The sequence below is a fragment of the Mastacembelus armatus genome, chromosome 9 (genome assembly GCF_900324485.2).
Source record: "Mastacembelus armatus chromosome 9, fMasArm1.2, whole genome shotgun sequence".
In the NCBI taxonomy this organism is placed as follows: domain Eukaryota; kingdom Metazoa; phylum Chordata; class Actinopteri; order Synbranchiformes; family Mastacembelidae; genus Mastacembelus; species Mastacembelus armatus.
Window position 1 is genome coordinate 25,195,031 of NC_046641.1, and position 25,138 is coordinate 25,220,168.

Consider the following 25,138-nt stretch of genomic DNA (forward strand, 5'->3'; position numbering starts at 1 on the left):
TTACATGCTCAGTTCCTCCTTATCACTGAAATCAATCTTCAGTCAGAATTCACACCTTCTGTTGCCACGGTGACAGATGTTGCCGCAAGCTTCAGGCTCAGTTGCCATAGCAACATGGCATCGCCAGCTCTCCGGGCGAGCAGATGGTTGGTCCACACACTAAGTGATGTCACAGTGATGTCACAGTGATGCGATCGAGATGAGATGACTATGATGGCATAATGTCTGTTACACCCTGAAAGACATGGACTTTGAGTTGGAGTGGAGAAGCACCAATGAAGACACCCCAGGTGCATTATGGGTAGTGTAGGATCCAGTGTTTTGGGATTACAAGTCAGGTCTTCTCTCTCTCTCTCCCTCCCCAACCTGTCTGTCTCTCCCCCACCTGTCTCTCCCTCTCTCCCCCACCTGTCTCTCTCTCCCTCCCCCACTTGTCTCTCTCTCTCCCCACCTGTCTCACTCTTTCTCCCCACCTGTCTCTCTCTTTCTCCCCACCTGTCTCTCTCTTTCTCCCCACCTGTCTCTCTCTTTCTCCCCACCTGTCTCTCTCTCTCTCTCTAACCACCTGTCTCTCTCTCTCCCTCCCCCAGCTCCCTCTGTCTCTCTCCGGTCCGTCCTACTGACTTTCTCTTAGCGGCAGCAGCGATGCGTTGAAGCGGCTCCGGTGCTAAGCTCCACCCGGTGCCTGAGCCGCAGCGAATTCATGTCAGCCCTGATTTCTGTCTGAACAAACGCTCCCGGAGCTGCGGGGGATGGTGTCGCCTCCTGAAGCCGGATAATCAGACGCAGAGGCCGGCGGTGGCAGGGAGGGCTGGCTAGTTGCTGGAGTCATCCAGGGTGAACCTCGGAGGATTTTATCGGGACATTTCTGGATATTTTGGCCGCCGGGGAGTAGCTTCTTTCGCTGTGGTGGTTGACTTTGGGTGCGCTCGGTCCTTCATGCCCCGGAGGCCCGGAGGAGCTCAGACTGCGGAGCCCCGGAGCAGGGCTCGGACACCGGGGAAGTAGAGGAGGTAGGTCGGCTCTGGGAAAAGCGACATTTGTCGACACTGTGCGGGATGTCCAGACTTACATGTTTTAGCTGCTGACGGTGAGAAAAGCGCAGCTGCTCGGTCGGATCCACATGTTCGGTAACATTAACGAGAGGAGCAGCTAGCTGCTAGCTGTTAGCCGCTTAGCATTCCATTGTCACAGCCCGTGGTGCTAGCTAGGCTAACATAGCTTAGCAACAGCTCTGAAAGCGCCAAATATCTAGTGGGTTTAACATTTCACCCGCTGTTTGATATGTCGCTTCGTGCCCACTGAATCATATCAATCATTTCAGTGGTTGGTGAATTATTTTACGGTGTTTATATAATATGCTGAGGTCGGCTGGTTAGCATGCTAGCGCTAACAGCGGCACTACCGAGCGAGAAGCCTCATTTCAGCCGCTGTGCGCTGCCTGTTAGCATGTTAGCCTGTTAGCATTAGCTTGTTACGCTACGACGAATCTCAAAATGTCTCCGGTCACACGTTCATTTTGTCGGTGCTCTTCGTTTCACCGTCAGTCGGAGACGAGGCAGAGAACCGGGACAGCCCCGCCGGTTTATGTCGGTCTGTTTTTAAGTCTTAGCCATAACGTTATTGTTAGACGTGTGCGTGTGTGTCGTGCACGCGGCTCGGGGTCGCCATTGAGTTCATTTACGATGCCGTGTTTGCACCGTGTATTTGTTTATTCCAATACTTTAAAGTAGTCCTCCTATTTCCTAAGCCTTAGCTGGCGGGCAGCTGTGAACCCTGGGACATTTACCCAGAAGAAACTGTCTGTCTGGGCTTGTTCAGGTGTCACACATGGTCATGTATCAGGTTCCAGTTCATGTGCTCATGTTTCACCGAGCTCACATGGAAACTTGGAGACGTGCACGTACGAGCACGTGTTGTACCTTTACAGATGTTCTGATTGACAAACAGCTTTGAAGTGTGATGAGCAGAATATTATAAATTCCAGCGGATGTTGAGGAAGAGCCAGAACCATGAACTGAAGCAGTTTTAGTGGAACAGAAACAGTTAATTATGTCAAGTCTTTATTATTCTCACACCTGAACCTGAAAATAACTTTTCTGTCTAGTGGGGATTGTTGTGTTCACCTGGACGGTGTATTTAAGTTTCTTACCGTCCTCGTCCAGTGAATAAACAACACAGGGTTTGGTCCAGCTGTGGCTCTGCTCTGGAGTTTATTGAGTTTGTTTATCTTAAAGTTTACAGGGTGTTGTTTTGGTCTGTGTAACTGTACCTGAGTGTACAGGCGTCAGGCGTGACAGCATGTGTGCTCAGGTGAGTCACACACCTGGTGACACCCGTGTCCTCAGCTGTTGACATGAACCAGGTGGGAGTGTCAGTCAGAAAATCGTTCAGTGGGCGTTGTGTTTTGTCTGTATGACTGGGTGGTAGTTTGAACGTTACGCTGCAGAGTTCACTGCTGTTCACAATTTGTTCTGATTTGCTATTTGGCCTCTGCATTGGTTTATTCTCTGTTGTAGATGTTACTGTGTTGTGGATGATGTGAACACAGAGAGATAAATAAATAAATAAATCTGTCCCAGTCTGTCCAGTTTCTGTGTTTCTCTGGTTTAGATCACAGGAGACTGAATATCTTTGGATTGTTTTAGTCAAAACACGACATCTGGACTTGACTTGGACTTTGTCATTATGTTCCTACCATTTCTAGACCAAGACAGGGCTTCAACTGTGGATCATTTACAGTATCAATGGATCTGCCAATGATTAATAATCTTAATAATCGATATGTTTTTATGTTTTGTCAGACCAATGGTCCAAACCCCAAAATGATTCCATTTAATTTCATAGGAAATCGTCATATTTCAGAACAGCTTTAGATTCAGTCCAACTAGTTGTTTAAACTCTAGTTTAATTAAGTTGAACTAATATAATTGATCACAGACAGATGGACATAAACCACCTGCCACTTGGACATACAGCAGGTCACAAGACTTATAGTATGAGACTCTCTTTTCCAGGACCCGCTGTGATCCATGGACTAGTCTGAGGGGCTGGTGAAGTCGTACCTATGGTTTACAGTTTGTTCTGTAAACTAGAATAAGTGGTAAAGACCAGTAATCTGGTCTCAGAGCCATATCTTCATCTTTCCTCCTCCTCCTCACCTGGTTACCTGACCAGTCAGCTAATGGTTTAAATGAACTTTTGTCAGCCAGTTCAGTCTGATCTAATGATCTTTTCAAATGTCATAAACTAAAACATCCGTTGAAAATCTATTGAAAAATATCTAGATTCAAAATAATCACTTCTTGAAGCCCCTAATAATTCCCCTTTGGCATATTCAGATCAATATTCAGGTGATTACTATGAAGTTACTTTTGTAGAAGTAATGGACATTAAGTTGTCATTGTGCAAGGCATTGTGGGTCCTGTAGTTATTCATAATATATAGACAAATTAAAGGCTGCACTTTGTTTAAATCACAACATTTCCAGTGTAGTTTGTCAGAAGGCAAACACAACATTAAGACATCTTCTTTGTTTTGGTCACTGTCAGATAATTTCTGTAGAGGGGGAGGAGGCAGATGGGCAATGTAGTTTTTAATTAAACTGTATCAGCTGATTTCAGATAATTAACCCCTTATGTCTGTGTCTGTCTCCAGGAGTCTGCCTGTCTGTCTGACTGGGCCCTGGTGAGCCCTGTCCCCCCAGCATGAACCCCCTGAACCAGATGAAGGCTGGACTGGCCAACAACCCCCACAGGTACACACACACACACACACACACACTATTGTCATTTTTTTCTTTGAACATGTTCTTTCCTGTAACTCACCAGAGGAACACAGTTAATATTTAGATATAAATCTGTATGTTTTAAAACAATATAGTATTGATACTCCAGCCTTTAATATGGATCGATCGCTGTAGTATAACGACACCCAGCCCTTTTGTTTTCACTTTAACTTTGTTTCTGGGAAACTGAGTTTTGAACATGAGCATTAAGGCTTGTGATGGAGAAACACACGAACTCTCTCTGTATATCTGCAGTGAGGGTTCGTACCCCTACGACCCCTCCAGCTGGCAGCAGCCAACCAATCAGCCCACAGGATCCCTCTCCGTGGTAACCACCGTCTGGGGAGTGACCAATCCCTCAGCCAGCCAGGTATGACATCACCAAACAGGAATTCAAGTTTCTATTTTGACGTATTGGACCATAAAAAACACTTCAACAAAATCAGAAGTGATTGATCCTGATGTTTATTTGTATCTTTGCTGTTTATTTTATTTTAATGTTAAGTATAATAGGTAGTTACCATCAGCTACCCAGCGGTATATAAAGTACTTCAAATTAGAAATATATAAGGTAGTTACCGTCAGCTACCCAGCGGTATATAAAGTACTTCAAATTAGAAGTATATAAGGTAGTTAACGTCAGCTACCCAGCGGTATATAAAGTACTTCAAATCAGAAGTATATAAGGTAGTTAACGTCAGCTACCCAGCGGTATATAAAGTACTTCAAATTAGAAGTATATAAGGTAGTTAACGTCAGCTACCCAGCGGTATATAAAGTACTTCAAATTAGAAGTACATAAGGTAGTTAACGTCAGCTACCCAGCGGTATATAAAGTACTTCAAATCAGAAGTATATAAGGTAGTTAACGTCAGCTACCCAGCGGTATATAAAGTACTTCAAATTAGAAGTATATGAGGTAGTTAACGTCAGCTACTCAGAGGTATATAAAGTACTTCAAATTAGAAGTACATAAGGTAGTTAACGTCAGCTACCCAGCGGTATATAAAGTACTTCAAATTAGAAGTATATAAGGTAGTTACCGTCAGCTACCCGGCGGTATATAAAGTACTTCAAATCAGAAGTATATAAGGTAGTTAATGTCAGCTACCCAGCGGTATATAAAGTACTTCAAATTAGAAGTATATAAGGTAGTTACCGTCAGCTACCCGGCGGTATATAAAGTACTTCAAATCAGAAGTATATAAGGTAGTTACCGTCAGCTACCCGGCGGTATATAAAGTACTTCAAATCAGAAGTATATAAGGTAGTTAATGTCAGCTACCCAGCGGTATATAAAGTACTTCAAATTAGAAGTATATAAGGTAGTTACCGTCAGCTACCCGGCGGTATATAAAGTACTTCAAATCAGAAGTATATAAGGTAGTTAACGTCAGCTACCCAGCGGTATATAAAGTACTTCAAATTAGAAGTATATAAGGTAGTTACCGTCAGCTACCCAGCGGTATATAAAGTACTTCAAATTAGAAGTATATAAGGTAGTTAATGTCAGCTACCCAGCGGTATATAAAGTACTTCAAATTAGAAGTACATAAGGTAGTTAACGTCAGCTACCCAGCGGTATATAAAGTACTTCAAATCAGAAGTATATAAGGTAGTTAACGTCAGCTACCCAGCGGTATATAAAGTACTTCAAATCAGAAGTATATAAGGTAGTTAACGTCAGCTACCCAGCGGTATATAAAGTACTTCAAATTAGAAGTATATGAGGTAGTTAACGTCAGCTACTCAGAGGTATATAAAGTACTTCAAATTAGAAGTACATAAGGTAGTTAACGTCAGCTACCCAGCGGTATATAAAGTACTTCAAATCAGAAGTACATAAGGTAGTTAACGTCAGCTACCCAGCGGTATATAAAGTACTTCAAATTAGAAGTATATAAGGTAGTTAACGTCAGCTACCCAGCGGTATATAAAGTACTTCAAATTAGAAGTACATAAGGTAGTTAACGTCAGCTACCCAGCGGTATATATAGTACTTCAAATCAGAAGTATATAAGGTAGTTAACGTCAGCTACCCAGCGGTATATAAAGTACTTCAAATTAGAAGTATATGAGGTAGTTAACGTCAGCTACTCAGAGGTATATAAAGTACTTCAAATTAGAAGTATATAAGGTAGTTAATGTCAGCTACCCAGCGGTATATAAAGTACTTCAAATTAGAAGTATATAAGGTAGTTACCGTCAGCTACCCGGCGGTATATAAAGTACTTCAAATTAGAAGTATATAAGGTAGTTAATGTCAGCTACCCAGCGGTATATAAAGTACTTCAAATTAGAAGTATATAAGGTAGTTACCGTCAGCTACCCGGCGGTATATAAAGTACTTCAAATCAGAAGTATATAAGGTAGTTACCGTCAGCTACCCGGCGGTATATAAAGTACTTCAAATCAGAAGTATATAAGGTAGTTAATGTCAGCTACCCAGCGGTATATAAAGTACTTCAAATTAGAAGTATATAAGGTAGTTACCGTCAGCTACCCGGCGGTATATAAAGTACTTCAAATCAGAAGTATATAAGGTAGTTAACGTCAGCTACCCAGCGGTATATAAAGTACTTCAAATTAGAAGTATATAAGGTAGTTACCGTCAGCTACCCAGCGGTATATAAAGTACTTCAAATTAGAAGTATATAAGGTAGTTAATGTCAGCTACCCAGCGGTATATAAAGTACTTCAAATTAGAAGTACATAAGGTAGTTAACGTCAGCTACCCAGCGGTATATAAAGTACTTCAAATCAGAAGTATATGAGGTAGTTAACGTCAGCTACCCAGCGGTATATAAAGTACTTCAAATTAGAAGTATATGAGGTAGTTAACGTCAGCTACTCAGAGGTATATAAAGTACTTCAAATTAGAAGTACATAAGGTAGTTAACGTCAGCTACCCAGCGGTATATAAAGTACTTCAAATCAGAAGTACATAAGGTAGTTAACGTCAGCTACCCAGCGGTATATAAAGTACTTCAAATTAGAAGTATATAAGGTAGTTAACGTCAGCTACCCAGCAGTATATAAAGTACTTCAAATTAGAAGTACATAAGGTAGTTAACGTCAGCTACCCAGCGGTATATATAGTACTTCAAATCAGAAGTATATAAGGTAGTTAACGTCAGCTACCCAGCGGTATATAAAGTACTTCAAATTAGAAGTATATGAGGTAGTTAACGTCAGCTACTCAGAGGTATATAAAGTACTTCAAATTAGAAGTACATAAGGTAGTTAACGTCAGCTACCCAGCGGTATATAAAGTACTTCAAATTAGAAGTATATAAGGTAGTTACCGTCAGCTACCCAGCGGTATATAAAGTACTTCAAATTAGAAGTATATAAGGTAGTTAATGTCAGCTACCCAGCGGTATATAAAGTACTTCAAATCAGAAGTATATAAGGTAGTTAACGTCAGCTACCCAGCGGTATATAAAGTACTTCAAATTAGAAGTATATGAGGTAGTTAACGTCAGCTACTCAGAGGTATATAAAGTACTTCAAATTAGAAGTACATAAGGTAGTTAACGTCAGCTACCCAGCGGTATATAAAGTACTTCAAATCAGAAGTACATAAGGTAGTTAACGTCAGCTACCCAGCGGTATATAAAGTACTTCAAATTAGAAGTACATAAGGTAGTTAACGTCAGCTACCCAGCGGTATATATAGTACTTCAAATCAGAAGTATATAAGGTAGTTAACGTCAGCTACCCAGCGGTATATAAAGTACTTCAAATTAGAAGTATATGAGGTAGTTAACGTCAGCTACCCAGCGGTATATAAAGTACTTCAAATTAGAAGTATATAAGGTAGTTAACGTCAGCTACCCAGCGGTATATAAAGTACTTCAAATTAGAAGTACATAAGGTAGTTAACGTCAGCTACCCAGCGGTATATATAGTACTTCAAATCAGAAGTATATAAGGTAGTTAACGTCAGCTACCCAGCGGTATATAAAGTACTTCAAATTAGAAGTATATGAGGTAGTTAACGTCAGCTACTCAGAGGTATATAAAGTACTTCAAATTAGAAGTACATAAGGTAGTTAACGTCAGCTACCCAGCGGTATATAAAGTACTTCAAATTAGAAGTATATAAGGTAGTTACCGTCAGCTACCCAGCGGTATATAAAGTACTTCAAATTAGAAGTATATAAGGTAGTTAATGTCAGCTACCCAGCGGTATATAAAGTACTTCAAATTAGAAGTACATAAGGTAGTTAACGTCAGCTACCCAGCGGTATATAAAGTACTTCAAATTAGAAGTATATGAGGTAGTTAACGTCAGCTACTCAGAGGTATATAAAGTACTTCAAATTAGAAGTACATAAGGTAGTTAACGTCAGCTACCCAGCGGTATATAAAGTACTTCAAATCAGAAGTACATAAGGTAGTTAACGTCAGCTACCCAGCGGTATATAAAGTACTTCAAATTAGAAGTATATAAGGTAGTTAACGTCAGCTACCCAGCGGTATATAAAGTACTTCAAATTAGAAGTACATAAGGTAGTTAACGTCAGCTACCCAGCGGTATATATAGTACTTCAAATCAGAAGTATATAAGGTAGTTAACGTCAGCTACCCAGCGGTATATAAAGTACTTCAAATTAGAAGTATATGAGGTAGTTAACGTCAGCTACTCAGAGGTATATAAAGTACTTCAAATTAGAAGTACATAAGGTAGTTAACGTCAGCTACCCAGCGGTATATAAAGTACTTCAAATTAGAAGTACATAAGGTAGTTAATGTCAGCTCCAACATTAAAGTGATCAGTACAATAATTCATCAATAATTGGTGATGGTGGTACTTTTGGACTTTTACTGCAGTAACATTTAGAAAGCAGGTACAGAGGATATATACACGGTCGTATTACTGCAGTGAGGTCCGATGTCTTTATGGAGTGTTTCTGTGTTGATCAGGGTCTGGGTGGAGGGGTCATGGGGCCCGGAGCCAACGCAGGTGGGGGGCCCATGATGCAGGGTCCCGGGGGGCCAGGCATGGGCGGCGGGCCTGGAGGCTACATGGGCCAACAGGGCTATGGGGAGCCCAGCAAAGGCTACATGAACCAGGGCATGTACGGCCGGACGACTGGGGGCTACGCTGGAGGACCTGGGGGGTACGCAGGCAGGTGGGTGGTTTTTTTCTGCTTGTTCAGTGGAAAAGAAATAAAAGTTACTTGTTTCAATAGTGTCTGAGAAATAAACTGAAACACAACATTTTCCTGAAAACAACAAAGTTTAGTTTACAAACAGTGTCAAATAAATAAAAAGACAATGAAGCGTATCCTCAACAATATAAACTTCAGTGTTTCAGTGTAGAGAATAAAACACAAACTGTGACGTCCGTCTCTAGTTACCCGTCTAACCCGGCCGGCTCCAGAGGTTCGGCCGACTTCACTCAGGCTGCTGCCGCCGCTGCCGTCGCTGCCGCGGCCGCCACGGCAACCGCTACTGCCACAGCAACCGTCGCCGCCATCCAGGAGAAACAAAACCAAGAGATGAACTATGGACAGGTGAGTGGAAGGTTTGCTGTCAGTGCAGGATGTTCAGGGTTCAGTTAATTATGATTAAGGATTTAATGTTTTAACAATATAAACACAGCAGCTGCTGATTCAGTGTGTGTGTCCCTGAGTCCAGATCCCATCCAGAGACTGGCAGCACCAATGAATGTGTGTGAATCCAGAACCTGGTTCAGATTATGGGTCTGAGCCGTAGACCTCCATTGTTGTCCAAAAACTATTAAAAACCCAGCAGGGAGCCACACCGCTGACCTGGCTCACATGGTTCTTCCTCACCAACAATGGGAGGCCCGTCTGTTTCCAAAAACCAGCTCCAGACTCTGAGAACGGCCGTCACTGTTTACAGCCTCTGGTTCCGGTGCAGCTTCTCTCTGGTCTCAGCTGGTCTAGTGGGATGTTAAACATCAGGGCTTCTCTGTGTTTGTTTCTCAGATGGGAGGGCCGGCGTACAACAACCAATTCATGTCTCACTCCGGTCCCCGTGGCCCCCCTGGCATGGCTCATGGAGGTATGGGTCCTGGTCCAGGACCCACCAGGGGCCCCCCCTCAATGGGCCCCATGTACGGTCCCGGAGCTGGCCCTCAAAGGGTCCCTCAACACCCAAACTATGGCCCTGGGCCACAGCAGGGCCACCCGAGGCCCCCACAAGGTCTGAAACGGCCCTACAACTCTGAGGTGAGGATTAGTGGCCTGCACTGATCAGAGTTAAAGCGTTTCAAACTGACGAACTCATAACAGCACAGAACAAAACAGTTTGAGACTAATGCACATGATAAATTTAAAAGAGGTTTCAAAGCTGAAGTTTGAATCTGATTTAAGCGTAACGGCAGTTTGGATTCATCACATCAACAGTAATTTACCCTAAAAGATAAAACCCTTTCTCTTCTCTTCTCTCAGTCCTTCCCGGGAATGTCTCAGCAGTACGGTGTTCCTGTTGGTTCCAGCGTGATGACGGGTCCTGGCGGTGCTAGTGGTTCAATGCCAGGTTCAGGTGGAGGCGGTCACTCTGGGCCTGGCCCGTACTCTGGACCCAACATGCAGTACCACCCAGGTAAGACATCTGCAGGTGGGGTGAGTGTGGCTGCTCTGTTTCCTCTGATCACCGCAACAGAAGTTCACCTCCACGTCCGAACAGAACCTGTAACAGAACCTGTGAAGCAGCTTTGTCAGTTTCTAATGCAACATGGCTCCCCTGGTAAGACATTTGGTAAAAATCAGACCGAGACCCGATAAACACGTGGGCGGGAGCTGAAACAGCTGCAGCAGTGAGGAGCTACAGGAAGACGCAGTGATGTGGCTGACCTCGGACAGTGATGCCTCACGTGGTTCACTGTGACAAACAGGCACAAGGACGCTCTTTGGGAACCGGCGGCTGATACGACAGAGTGAAGGACGCCGCAGAAGCTAAACACCACACAAAGTAGCAGCAGGTCGAAAGAAGCCTGATGAACACCAGCAGCAGTTTGAGTGAATGAGTTTGGATCAGATGGGTGAGGTCCAGCCTGAACACAGTGAAGCATGAGAGGCTTTCAGCCCTCAGGGACCTTTTCATTGTTCTTAGAACCTTTGGAAGACATTCCTCTTATTTTGTGTGTCCAAACCACAGGAACTGAGAACTACCACAGTTATAGAACGCTGTTTGCAAGGACCTATGGAGGTGGGAGTGATCTGGCCCTGTGAGTCCAGGACGTTAGCTTAGCTTAGCACAGAAGAACCAGGGGAGAGAAGAGTTCTCTGTCGCTAAAACACTGGTTCTTTTCCATATGGAGCTTCAAGATCATTTCTGTTTCTCTGTATCTCCTGGCCTAGGTCCCACCCCCCAGCGATCTGGCTCCTCCCCTTCCTATCAGAGCCATAAGATGCCCCTGCCACAGTACCCGCCATCCGGACCCCACAACTCCCAGTACTACAAGGTGAGGACTGTTAGCATAAGCTATTTATTTAAGGTATTGTCATGAGACTCATGAATCTGTGTTTGTTGTTCTGCTTTTGCAGCAGGACCATTTTAATGTTCAGGGAGGAGGTTTAAACGCTCTGACAACAGGGGGCGCAGGTGGCGTCTACAACTCCTTCAACCAGCCATCTGGGGTAAGAGGAGCTCTGTGTGTCGACCAGGCCTCGTGGACCACTAAGAATATTTGTTCAGTTACTGTGCACAGCCGAGAGGGTTTCCAGAGGGATGGGGACAGACCTGGACCTGTTTTATAAACCACCAGCATTTTATTCCTGTATTAGATTGTGATGGCGGCGACAGTTTGCTCTTTTCCACCTTAAAGGATTCTCACCCATGTCTCTCTCTCTTTCACAGCCCGGTCGAGGGTTGCCAGGTTACCCCTCCTCCCCAGTACCTGGTAACCCGACCCCTCCCATCACCCCCAGCAGCTCCATGGCCCCGCCTTACATGTCACCTGGCAACAGCGATGTCAAGCCGACGCCCTCTTCCTTCCTGCCTGACATTAAACCTAACCTGGCCCCTCCCCCTCCGACAGGTCCACACACAGAAACACACGCAGGTTATCAATAATAGATCAGGTCGTCTACACACACACACACGAAGTCAAAGGATTAGGTTCATTAATGCACAGAATAATCCTTTTGTTGTTTGTAATTACCAGATAATCAGATTATTATAAGTGAAATGTCAGATTATTTTGGATGTGCTAATTATCAGATTATCAGCACTGAAATAACCAGGTTGTTTTCAATGAAATATCAATATAATCAGTGAAATGATCAGATTAAATATATGATTTAATAAAATATGAAATAATCTGGTTGCTCTCTGCGACAAAATCATCTTATTGACAATGATGTAGTCCATTTATCTATAGTATTATAATCACATCGCTCAGGTTAACGGTGGCGTTACAGGAAGCATGCAGACGTCTGACCATGCTGACTTCCTGTGTACAGGTAACCCCAGCGACGACCTGCGGCTGACCTTCCCAGTGCGTGACGGCGTGGTCCTAGAGCCCTTCAGATTAGAGCACAACCTGGCTGTCAGCAACCACGTCTTCCAGCTCAAAGACTCCGTGTACAAAACGCTCATCCTCAGGTGAGACCCACAGAACACACACGAAACACACACTAGTGCCGAAGCTGTTCACCACCTCACTGAGCAGAACGAGTCCTAATTCCCCCTGTGGGGGCGTCTGTTTTTGTTCATCTCAGACCAGACCTGGAGCTCCAGTTTAAGTGTTACCACCACGAGGACCGACAGATGAACACCAACTGGCCGGCCTCCGTCCAGGTCTGACCTTCACCCTCGCTCTTCCTGTTTCTTACGTCAGCACTGAAGTGCGGATGTTGTTACTCACCTTCTGTTCTCCTGCGCAGGTGAGCGTGAACGCGACTCCTCTCACCATCGAACGAGGCGACAACAAAACTTCCCACAAGCCTTTGTACCTGAAGCACGTCTGTCAGCCGGGCAGGAACACGATCCAGATCACCGTGACCGCCTGCTGCTGTGTAAGGACACACTGCCACGGACTCAGACCGCACACACGACAAACACATTTCTCTCTGTCACGTCAGTGTTGAGCTGCTGACATGAGGCGACAAACGTTCCTGCTGCCGTGGCTGAAAGGGAAGCAGGTAGATGATACATGAGGAGTCAAAGACGTTACCAGAGGTGGCAAAAGTCCTCACAGCCTATACTTAAGTAGAAGTACAGATACTTGTGTGAAAAAAGACTGGTAAAAGTAGAAGTACTGACTCAACTAGGAAATTACAGGGTCTGAAATGATACTCAATACATCTTTAGATGACTCCACAAAACTAAAGAAGTTTGACACAGAAACATGAAACTCTTCTTTTATTAACAAGCTGCTCAGAGCTGGTACAGGGAACAAAACACATTCACCATGAATCAGTCTTGAACAGTTCTTTTAAATACGACCATGGATGAGGAATGTCTTGCTTTTCCGAATTTTCTGCATCGTCATCGGACTCTGCCACACTCCCTGGATCCCTTTGTTCCTCCACGTCGCACTGCGAGTTTTCTCTCTATCGTAACCTGAAGACTCTGGACTTCCCTCTAGTTAGTTACGTCCTTTACGTCGTGTCGTCGTCTGTGGAGGTTGAAAAAGTAACGAGCCTGTTTCGATCATGTAAGGAGTAGAAAGTACAGACATTTGTGTTTAAATGTAGGGAGGAAAAGTAAAAAGTCCTCAGAAAAATAAATACTCAAAGTACAGATACCTGAAAAATCTACTTAAGTACAGTAATGAAGTATTTGTACTTCGATACTTCCCACCTCTGGGGAAGTATCCCACCCAGCTGAAAACAGAGTGTAACTTCAGTCAAATGATAAACGATGTGAAAATGTCTTGAGTCAGTCTATAAGATGTGGATCTGTTTCTTTGCTTTGTTAATGTGGGTAAAACAGAGCAGTAAGACCTGTGAGATCAGAGTAAAACCTTCCCAGAGCTTAGAAAAGAGAGTTTTATTCTGTTGACCCAGCAGGAGCAGTGGGAGAGTAAACCGGAGACCTGGAGAACATTTTGGAGTCAGGGACTAACCGAATAGTTTTAATCCCTGTAGATAAGTGTGAATTTGTTACGCTGACGACCGTTGTCTCTCTCCGTCTCCACAGTCTCACCTGTTTGTCCTCCAGCTGGTCCATCGTCCGTCGGTCCGCTCGGTGCTGCAGGGTCTGATGAAGAAAAGGCTGCTGCCTGCAGAGCACTGTGTCACCAAGAGTGAGTCCACCAACTCTTTAAAGGGTCACTGGTGTGAAGAGCAACAGAAAATCTGGCATTAGCATGAACGGAAGCTTAACAGATGTAATTCCATGTCTGAAGAGAGTAGATGCTAAAAACTGTTCCTGCTGTTTTTGGTGAAACAGTCCTTTGTTTGTCTGTCTGGTGCAGTAAAGAGGAACTTCAGCAGCGGTTCGATCCCTGGGACTCCCGGGTTGAACGGAGAGGATGGCGTGGAGCAGACAGCCATCAGAGTCTCCTTAAAATGTCCGATCACTTTCCGCCGCATCCAGCTGCCCGCCAGAGGTCACGACTGTAGACACATACAGGTCAGAGCTACAGCCAATCACAACGAGCCGCACACTGTGATGTCAGAGCAACATAACGAGCACAGCCAGACCCGACCTGAGGATGATCCACTGTACTTCCTGTTCAGACATGTGGGCGCCTTGTGTTTCGGGTCTGAGTGCAGCTTTGTCATTTTTCTGAATCAATTCCAGACATGAGCCTTTAGTGTCAAACGCAGCCTCGACCCGCAGCTGTGGTTCAGCAGGAGCTGCAGGTCGGTCCAGGCTAAAGCTGCTGGGAAACAACATAAAGAGCAGACTGTGGATGGTCGTGTTTCCTCCTGCTCAGAGGGTCACTCCCTGGCTTTTTCAAAGCAGTTAAATATCTTTGTTTGTTTATTAACACCTTCTGACGTCTGTGTCCTCAGTGTTTTGACCTGGAGTCGTACCTGCAGCTCAACTGTGAGAGAGGGACGTGGAGATGCCCCGTGTGCAAGTAGGCAGACACATACATCCACACTCGCCCCGTTTCCCTTATTCCTACAGACCTCCAGTGTAACACGTGTCTGTGTGTCTGTGCAGTAAAACCGCTCTGTTGGAAGGTCTGGAGGTGGATCAGTACATGCTGGGAATCCTCATCTACGTCCAGAAGTAAGAAGTTTATTGCTTTGCTTTGTGTGACTAGGTGGTATCTGTTGTTATGGTGCAGTCAGACCCAAGTCCAACAGGTGAGTATAAAGGTAGATGCAGGAGAGGACAGGGTGGGTGGAGGAGTTAGCATGGCTAACAGGCTAACACTGAGATTTGCCTCTGTCACTATGTTGCTCAGTTACCTCACCTGCACTGAGAAAACATGTTGCAGGTGTGACAGGTGTGACGTCTGAGGGATTAATAAACTGTATCCTATATCTTTAAAAGTGCTGTTTATGTGTGTGTCTGTGTGTGTGTGGGCTCACACGGTTCTTCCTCACCTCTGTTTCCTTGTCCTCCTCTCGTTAGTTCGGAGTACGAGGAGATCACCATCGACCCAGTGTGCAGCTGGAAACCGGTCCCCGTGAAGCCGGACATCCATGTGAAGGAGGAGTCGGACGGTCCGGTGTTGAAGCGCTGCAGGACGCTCAGCCCCAGTCACATGGTCCTGCCCAGCGTCATGGAGATGATTGTATCGCTCGGCCCCACCCCATCCAGCTCCTCCACCTCTGTGCCCTCCTCCTCATCCTCCCCAATGCCCTACCCCTCCCTACCTGCAGGGGGCAGCAATAACAGCAGCAACACACCTGACTACCCTGGACCAGGTGAGGGGGTGGGGGCTCTCAACTCCATAAATCTGAATTTTCAGCCTTCATTTTTTTATTTTTGATGCGCCACCTGCAACATTTTTCACCATCAACAGGTGTCTGATCTATTTTAAACAGACGGACGACAGTCAGTCGATACATGGCTCCTTCCTTTGTCATGAAATATTAACGACTGATCTGACGATCCAGCGCTGCATTAACACACAGCAGCAGCCGGAACAGTCGCGACTGTAGTTCATGGTGCTTCATAATTAACGAAGACAGGGATCAGGACAGTGACACAGGAGACACTACACCCTTCGCTTCAAGCACCGGGCAGCTTGTCCGTGGTCACTAGAAGGAGAAAGGAAGCAGCTCAGTGGTCACAACAGGAAACATCTGCAGACACGTAACATTTAGAAAAGCACCTGACTCCAGCTGTGAGTCCCGAACAGCTGGAGTTCCTGTCAGTCGTCCTGCAGCCTGAACTGAACCTCTGGAGACATGTGATGTTTAGATCAGATCAATAAACACTGTGACTGACAGGAAGTCGTTTTTTTATCTGGCCTTACTGGGCTCCTGTAGAGTCAGTGGACATTGTTTATTGAGGTTAATTGTTGTGCTGTGAAGATATTGATGAGCTGCTGTCTGATATTGATCGCTGCCTTGTCTGTCTGCAGCTCCGTCCTATCCCAGCCAGTCCAGCAGTTTCTCAGACTTCACTGGTCCTGGGACTCCAGGGGTCGGGGGAGACTTCTCCTCACCGGGTCCTCCCCCTCTGTCTTACCAGTCTGAGCTGTCCAGTGCCCTGCTCACCCCCGACAAGCCCCCTCCCCACCCACTGGCTGGACAGGTATCATACCCCCACACCAACATCATCATCATCCTTTTTTTTTTTCGGTTCTTATTTCCTTCTCTTCCTTTTCTTTCCTTCTCTCCTCTTGTGCTTCCTTCCTCCCTCTGCCTCACCTCTTTTGTTCCTTTCCTCTTTTCTTGCTCCCTATGTCCTCTCCTTCCTACCTTTTTCCTTCTTCTCTTTCTGCCTCTCTCCTCCTCTCTCAGATGTCAGTCTCAGGCCGTATGGACTCCACTTCCCATGGTGCTCCTCTCTCCCAGCAGCAGGCACAGGGTCTCCATGGCAACTCCCCACTGTCGGGTGGTAACCAGATGATGCAACGTAGCAACCAGAATCCCCGTCTCCAAGGCGACGGCTCCTTCATGCTTGGGGGTTCTGCGGAGGTTCCCGAACCTTCTTTGGACGTGAGTAGAAACCAGACTCGACCGTAGGAACACCCAGAGTCTACTGGCTTTTATTCCGCAGCTTTTAATGGACGTTAATAATATTAATAATGGAACTTAAAGATTCTCACCCGTTTGTCTCTGCAGCTGCTTCCAGAATTGACCAACCCAGACGAGCTGCTGTCCTACCTCGGACCTCCAGACCTCCCGAACAACAACAACGACGACCTGCTCTCCCTGTTCGAGAACAACTGAACACGCAGATACTGTCGCACACCTCCAGAATTTAAAGAGTGTAAAATACAATGAGAAGGAATCAAAACCCAACGTTTAAATAAGAAACCTTTTTGATGTGTGACTATGGACTTGATAGTAACATTATTTTATTGTTATTTTTTATTTCCTTGATGCTTCGTTGTTCATTCCCTCAGCGCTCACAGGCAGCGACTAAAAACTATTAAAGTGTCTGGGATGAAGTTTTAACTCCAGATGACATTCACTGCTGAGCGTCGTTCTCCACGTCACCCATCAGCTTTTAGACCGAAGTCCTTCCTTCCGCACAGGCTGTTTCAGTTTGATTCTTCAGGGATGTTATTGTTTGGTCCTGGATGTTCAGCGACGATGAGGAATAAAAAGCGGTTTGAAGTTAATGAGCTGAAGCGGCGATCCTTTTAAAACCAGAATATTTCTGGTCCATAGAGGTGAAGGGGATAACCAGGTGAAGATGAGCTTTAAAGGAGCAGTCCACGTCTGGTTCTGAAGATGTTCGTTTTCATCTGAGATACGTGGATACGCTGAGCAGAGCAGCAACAGAGGAACTGTCGGCTTTCAGAGACTGGAAAACATCCTGGAACCGGTGCAGCATTTACACTTAGCCACTGTGTGCAGCCTGGACGGGCTGAAGGTTTTCCTGAGACTCTCTCCATAAACAGATGAGAAACACAGAATGATGGAGATGATTAATCAGATGTTGCAGTTTTCTGATTCTTTTACCTACGTTTTCTATACATGTCTCAGGTTCTGGTGGTGCAGGTTAAAAAGCCAATTAAAAGAATAGAAGATAAATGAAATCAGCACGTCTACATAGCTTCTTTGAGAATATTGCACGGCTCCTGAAGGTTCTGATGGTGGTTTCAGGAGGCTGAAGCTGTTCTGGACTCCACACGTTGGGTTTTCCTCCACAGTCCCCAGTCTGCACATGTGGCTAAGAGCAAATCAGAGTATTAACTCACATCTGGATCTGGCAGATAGAAGACATCTGAAATGAAAAGTGGAAAATGACTCGTTTCACTGAAAGGTTCTTTTTAACCCCAGCTCTAGAACCTCCTGTCAGGAGCATCGGCTGCCTGTGTTCCTCTGCGGTCGAGCCTCCTCAGTGGGGACAAGACTGTCCCACCCTGAGGACAGCGAGAGGCCATCAGACAGCAGAGTAAAAGTTGCTGCTGCCTCAAATGGCCCTGAGTCGACTGCAGAGCTCAGTCAGCAGCAGCTTGTAAATGTGATCCTAAAGACTCATCTTGGTCCACCACCTCCTCCTCATTGTTATTCTGCGTGTTGTAAAGTGACTAGAGTCAGACAGTGTTGGTGTCTCCATGTCCCAGTGAGTCCAGTGGCTTCTGGAAAAAAATGAAACTGTACATGATCACTATGATTCAGTAACGATGCTAATAACAATAATAATAATAACCTTTGTAATTTAATAAACACACACTGGAAAGACAAGATGAGCCTGTGATGCTTTTATTATGTGTCAAATGTTGATTACAAAGAATCTGAGAAAAGGAGGAGGCAGGAGAAAAATGTAAAACCTAACGTGCGACTAATTTAAAAGGCCCTTTCATAGAACAAGCGACTCTTTACTCTCGTTTGTCTGCACAGATCAGATGTGAGAGCCTCACAAATTAGTGTGGGCGGGCTGGGGCTTGATGCCAGCATGAACCCAGCATCAACCAGAGGTCGTGAAAGTTCATTAAAGGTCAGTGATCGATGCCAATTCCCCAGGCCCCCACACACCATGATCCGCAACCAGCTCCCACATCTACAAGACCAGTTCCTGATCCTCTGCACCTTTTCCACCTGGCAGCATGGAGTTCCAGTGTGAGGTACTTGGAAATTACTTCTCCAGTGACAGTTTTTCATCCCCTTCCTGTGCAGCGAAAACTTCAAACGTGAGATCCTGCAGATGAAGTACAGTTTAAAAAGTACTTCAAACTTTAACAACTACTGCAGTAAAGGTCAACATGTACATTAATGCAGCAGGAATATTCATCCAGAAACAACAGTTACAACATTAAAACACCGACAGGGACCAGTTTACTGCACGATGAGTACTTTTACTGTGATACTTTAAGTACATTTTTCTGATAATACTTAGACACTTTTACTTAAGTAGGATTTGAATGCTTATAGTGGAGTATTTTGACACTGTGGTATTTCTACTGTTACTGCAGTAAATACTCTGAGTACTTCCAGGGCTGACCCTACCCAAGCACCATAATCTCCAACACAGAAACATGAAGAAACCCTGAATCCGTTAATATTCATCCTCCTCCGCCAAACTCTAGTTTCTCATTTTAATCCCGGACACAAACTTCGGACATAAACTTTTTCTTGCTGCAGAGAACATGACGGGCCGCGCCCTGACCGCGTGACCGCGAAGGCACATTTCCCCCGGGTGCCAACGGGAGCGCGCTTTGAATGCGGGATTTGACGTATACCCACCGCGCACGCTGCTCGTTTTGGATTGGACGTCTGAGCTGTCAGTCATCTGTGGCGCGCGCTGCTCGGAGACTCGAGCTCGGGTTTTTAATGTCGGGACACCAGAACCGAGCGGTGCTGCCAGTGACAAACCTTGAAACTGCTTACCTCCGCCCTTGTGGCCCAGTCTGGTGTACGAATCAAACACCGTAAAATGTGTCCGTCCATTAAGAGCGCAGTAAAAAGGGAGCGTCAGTTGTTCCGCCTGCTGACTCGTTAAAACGCGTGTCAATCAAATGGTCCGATGTCATCGATTGGTCCGCTGTGATTTCGCACCGCCCACCACGGTCTTATATAAAATGCAGCGACAGCACTCGGTCTTTTTCGGTTCCTAGTGGCCCGCTGTGAGTTCGCCTGGAAATTCTTCAGTCCGCCGTCTTCAGTCTGTCGCAATGGCCCGACCCCGAGTCTTCTTCGATGTCAGTGCTGGCGATACACCAATAGGCCGGATCGTCATGGAGGTAAACCAGCCCGCGTGATGCAGGAGCGGGACCAGTGTTTCCCTGTGGTCAGGTAGACCGCACCGGGTCTCAGCTAACCGCTTCTGTGTTGCGTCTTTACTGGACTCTGGGGGCAGAACCTTAGATCCGGGTTCAGCTGTCCCCCGCCGTTTGCAGTCCACACTAGCCGCGCTAACGTTAGCCCGACTGTAAAAAGCGTGTTGCGGATCCGTGTGCACGTGTTTATGGCGTGCAGCCAGCGTCGTTCGGCGCCAGCTAACTGCAGAACTTCACCGGTACCGTCTGCTTTATTCACGTGAGGTGAGCGGCCCAGACTAATGCCGGTGTAAACGCTGTCCCGTGCTGGCTCCACAACATGACAAGTGACTGGTATTTCCGGTTGAAGTCACAGTAAACGTGTTTACCTGCTCAGGTAGCGTTCGAGCTGAAGTGCCGAGGCCCATTAAAGGCCCGCGGCCCCGGTTTGAGACGCTGCACGAGGCGCGCTGCTCGGGCACCGCTTGCTCCGGCTAATGCTAACGGGCTCGGCTAACGCTAACGGCCGCTCATTGTGTCCAGGCCTCGGGGGAAAGAGGCGGCAGTGGGATCTACTCCAACCCGTTAGGTTTATTTTAGCTCCGATATAAATGTTTTGACTTTGTATGCAAACGGAAGTGCTGCGCTAGCTGCGTCTGACAGGTTAGCTGCCGAAGCTAAGGGCGCCGGTTCCTGTGTTCACGGACGGGAGCGGTTCTGGAAGGTTCACCGGGGGTGTTGTCTGCGGTTTGCCCGATGAGGAAAATGCGCATGTGGGGGGGAGGGTGGTGCAGTAGCAGAATCCGCCGGGACACCGTCGGTCCGCAGCGAACAGACCTGCCGTTACATAAGCGGCCGTAATGGCGCCATTGTCACGGGCCGCCCCGCTAATGGCAGCGGCAGCAGCCATTTTGTGGGTAGAGCGGCGGCACCTTATCATGGGCGGGCCCGGATTTTGGCTCGAGTCCTGGGCTAGATGTGAACCCAAGGACCCCCCTGCTGACACGGTTTTCCTCATAGAGCCCTTCGGAGTAAATTTGGCCCCGCCAGTGTGATATGGCGGTAACCGGAGCCTCCTGGGCCCTGAAGTAGACATCCCCGAATTATGGAGCTCTGGGATCTTCCTTCTCCTTTGACTGCGGATGGGCTGCTGTTCAAAAACACCTCGGCCACATTTATCAGAATAATCCTGACGGCTCTGGTTTGAGCTTGGAGCAGATTTATCGGAATAATCCTGATGGTTCTGGTTTGAGCTTGGAGCAGATTTATCGGAATAATCCTGATGGTTCTGGTTTGAGCTTGGAGCAGATTTATCGGAATAATCCTGATGGTTCTGGTTTGAGCTTGGAGCAGATTTATCGGAATAATCCTGATGGTTCTGGTTTGATCTTGGAGCAGATTTATCGGAATAATCCTGATGGTTCTGGTTTGAGCTTGGAGCAGATTTATCAGAATAATCCTGATGGTTCTGGTTTGATCTTGGAGCAGATTTATCGGAATAATCCTGATGGTTCTGGTTTGATCTTGGAGCAGATTTATCGGAATAATCCTGATGGTTCTGGTTTGAGCTTGGAGCAGATTTATCAGAATAATCCTGATGGTTCTGGTTTGATCTTGGAGCAGATTTATCAGAATAATCCTGATGGTTCTGGTTTGAGCTTGGAGCAGGTTTGAATGTAGTAAAGTGTTTCAACATGAGACTAGAGGGCGAGTGTCAGACATTTGATAGCAGGGGTGCCAACCCAGGTCCTCAAGAGCTGATACCCTGCTTGTTTTCCAACCAGCTCTGCCTGCTTCTCGTTACCTGGATCAGGTGTGTGTTCAGTGAGCCAGAAGCTTGAACTGAGGGATAGCTGGAATTTAAGCAGGTCAGCGGCTCTTGAAGACCAGGCCTGGCTGCTCCTCCTGTAGTTGTGGTTATCAGGGAGGCGATGGGTTGGTCCCGAATGGTTTCTGTTACGGCTGAGCAGGTGGCCTGCTGCACAGCTGTTCTGAGACCAGCTGTCCTGCCTGTCTGCTGCAGCCACCACCCAAACATACTTGTGGCATCAGCAGGATATACAGATATTTTAGTCAGGTGCAGTATTGCAGTCCTGCTTCACTGGGACCACGATTACTAGACGCTAACCACATGAACAGATGGCTCCTCAATGGGCTGCACCAGCTGTTTGATTTCTAATAATGCTGGTGTGGGCGCAGTGCATTCCTCAGCAGTTTCTCCTGCTATGTTGTTGGATCAACCACAGGTGTCTGGAGCAAGGAGAAAGGGGCAAGACGTGGCGTTGTATGCCATAAGCTGAAGAGACGGGGCCCTCTGTCAAATCCCCCTTTCTACCGTCACTCTGTCAAGTCACTTGCAGTAACATTGACAGTCTGGAGGAAAAGCTCAGGTTTCTGAGTAAATGTTCATCTTCTTGCTGTTGTAGAAACATGGCTCAAAGGGCAGGACATTGTCTCTTAAGCTTGACAGACTAAGTCATTTGACAGAGGATTTAAAAAGTGGTGGAACATGATTTGATGATTTTTGTCAGACGTTTGCAGAGACAGTTCCCTGTAAACATCTTGAAGTGTAATATTGATGTAGGAACACAATCATAAATACAGTGTACTGGCTTCAAGGGATTTCACTGGATGCACTAAATCTTATAATGGGTAATGAACCAAAGTATCAGTCCATCAGGAGGGAAGTGCAGTCATTTTAAAATAGCAAATTCTACATGTTCAGTGTTGTATAATGCTGTATAGAGATGCTGCCGCTCCCGATTCCTTCTGTAGAGCTGTAGTTACAAAACCAGTTGGTTCACGGAACAAAGTGCAGTCTGGTAAATCTGCTCTTGGCTCGGGGCCTGAATGGCAACAATCCAGATGTTGGTTCATTTGCTGGTTACTGAATGTGCAACTTTCCCTCTTTGAAAGGGTTTTTTTTTTTTTCTTCTCTCCCTCCTTTCTCCGCAGTTTTGAAATTTACAATCCACCTCACCCTGTTTGCTTGGTAACCATTAACTGCCTTTGGGTGTGTTAATTTTTGTTATTGTTTTGCAGCTCCGGGACGACGTGGTGCCCAAAACTGCTGAAAACTTCCGTGCCCTCTGCACCGGTGAGAAGGGCTACGGCTACAAAGGCAGCATCTTCCACCGCATCATCCCCAATTTCATGTGCCAGGTGAGGTTTCTAAGGGGAAAAGCTTGAGAGACAGTGGCATCGATGGCTTTTTAGTGTGATTAACCATTGGACACAGAAACATATGCAAATGTTGTGATGACTGGAACCACAGATCTTTAGTGACACAGCTGTTTAACAGAGCTTTTTATCAGGACTTTTTTTGTAGTATTTAATATCAGAGCCCCGAACGGACTGGTTTAGTATCATTTGTTTGATTATAAAAAAGATAACTGATTTGTTGACAAATCATTTGATCTATAAAAATCTGCAGTTGTCAGTCTACATTATATCAAAGGTATTGTTAAAATTTAAAGCTGAAAGTCTCTCTTCCTAACCTCAGTTGTGGTTTAGTCCTTCTGGGAAAGGGATTAAATGATCTGTCTTCAACATTGATTTCAGGTGTGTGAAAGTATTGATGGTTGCATTGATGGTGCTTCAGTTACCTGAGCTGTTTTGATCTTACAGGGCGGAGACTTTACCAACCACAATGGAACTGGTGGAAAGTCCATCTATGGCAACAAGTTTGCTGATGAGAACTTCTCTCTGAAGCACACCGGTCCCGGCATCCTGTCCATGGCCAATGCTGGGCCAAACACCAATGGCTCTCAGTTCTTCATCTGCACAGAAAAAACAGCCTGGTGAGAGCAAATCTGTAGCCTTGATTTTAAAGTATTAGTTTTTATTTAGACTTTAATACCAGAGAGGAAATTCAGCATTTGGTTATTAGGCTTTATTCTGATTAGTAACTAATTTAAATTCAGGATAATAGTCAAATTGTCTGCTGCAGTGATCGCATGTTACTGAGTCCAAGCCTCAGAGAGACTGACAGCAACAATAAATGTGGTGTCCTCAGCGTTAATGTGTGTGAATCCAGAACCTGGTTCAGCTTATGGGTCTGTGCTATGTCCAGACCTCCGTTATTGTCCAAAAACTATTAAAAACCCAGCAGGGAGCCACACTGCTGACCTGGCTCACATGGTTCTTCCTCACCAACAATGGGAGGCCCATCTGTTTCCAAACACCAGCTCCAGACTCTAATAGCTGAGCATGTTTAGTCACGGGTCTTATCCTCTTAATAGGAACGTTATATGCACCTGTGTAGTGTTGACACATGATTAACATGTTGATAGTCTTGTACTTGATTTGAGGGGCCTTATGGTCCCTGCTGGTCTTCTGTCACAGCAGTCTGACTGTTATAAACCTCTGATTGTTGTGACCGCTCTGTTTGCAGGCTGGATGGAAAGCATGTGGTGTTCGGGATTGTGGTCGAGGGGATGGATGTGGTAAGAAAGATGGAGAACCAGGGCAGCCAGAGCGGCAAACCCAAAGTAAAGCTCACCATCACCAACTCTGGGCAGCTTTGAGCTCCAGCACTCAACCCTTTCTACTTGCCATTCTATGCTCCAGCCCACCTCCACCCACTGCCTCCACCTGCGCATTCAACATTCCTATTGATGGAGATTCAGCTGATCCGTTTTTTTATTCTTGTTGAAATCATGTTGCTGCATTTGTGACTTTGCCTTTGAAAGTTTCTTTTGCATTAACGTTTTTTTTCCATAAACTCCCAACGGTTTTTTGTTAAATCAAAAAGGAGAAAATAAAACAAGATGCCTTGAGAGTTTTGTTGCCCGTTTTCTTTTTTTACACTGACCTCAGTTTCAAGCACTGGTCTTTATAGTACCTACTTTACTTTTAAAGAACTGGGAACACACTGTAGAAGAACCTGTGTGGGTCTCTGAGAGTTCAATGATTACATGTGGTTTGGTTCACTTTTCATGCCGTGAGCTGTACGTCGGCTCCACACGCCGCAGTGTTTTTCAGGTTCTACTCACCTGAAGGTAAATGAGCTCACACCTGCTAAAAGCGAAAAAGGCGCCAGATTACCCCGATGACGTCAGACGCTAATTTGCATATGCACGACGCTC

General features: G+C 45.7%; 2 protein-coding genes across 4 annotated transcripts; both read left to right on the top strand.

Annotated features, from left to right (window-relative positions):
- Positions 1 to 564: 564 nt before the first annotated feature.
- On the top strand, positions 565 to 18,540 carry LOC113138791 (zinc finger MIZ domain-containing protein 2-like). 3 transcript variants are annotated; one of them, XM_026321547.2, is made up of 21 exons: positions 565 to 1,013; positions 3,658 to 3,757; positions 4,043 to 4,157; positions 8,717 to 8,925; positions 9,150 to 9,309; positions 9,748 to 9,990; positions 10,213 to 10,366; positions 11,125 to 11,228; positions 11,311 to 11,403; positions 11,624 to 11,828; positions 12,229 to 12,370; positions 12,487 to 12,565; positions 12,652 to 12,783; positions 13,910 to 14,015; positions 14,187 to 14,344; positions 14,731 to 14,798; positions 14,885 to 14,953; positions 15,302 to 15,597; positions 16,260 to 16,432; positions 16,642 to 16,839; positions 16,966 to 18,540. In XM_026321547.2, exons 2-21 carry the CDS (start codon positions 3,708 to 3,710, stop codon positions 17,071 to 17,073), a joined length of 2,862 nt encoding a protein of 953 aa, XP_026177332.1. In that variant the 5' UTR covers positions 565 to 1,013; positions 3,658 to 3,707; the 3' UTR covers positions 17,074 to 18,540. The 3 variants fall into 3 exon arrangements, with proteins under 3 accessions (XP_026177332.1, XP_026177335.1, XP_026177334.1); XM_026321550.2 differs by having other exon boundaries at positions 11,624 to 11,804; XM_026321549.1 differs by having other exon boundaries at positions 999 to 1,090.
- A 1,342-nt stretch (positions 18,541 to 19,882) lies between these two features.
- Positions 19,883 to 24,831, top strand: ppiaa (peptidylprolyl isomerase Aa (cyclophilin A)). The gene is made up of 4 exons (XM_026321814.1): positions 19,883 to 20,036; positions 23,094 to 23,213; positions 23,679 to 23,851; positions 24,445 to 24,831. The coding sequence occupies exons 1-4, from the start codon at positions 19,968 to 19,970 to the stop codon at positions 24,575 to 24,577; spliced, it is 495 nt and encodes a 164-aa protein (XP_026177599.1). The 5' UTR covers positions 19,883 to 19,967; the 3' UTR covers positions 24,578 to 24,831.
- The last annotated feature ends 307 nt before the right edge of the window (positions 24,832 to 25,138 follow it).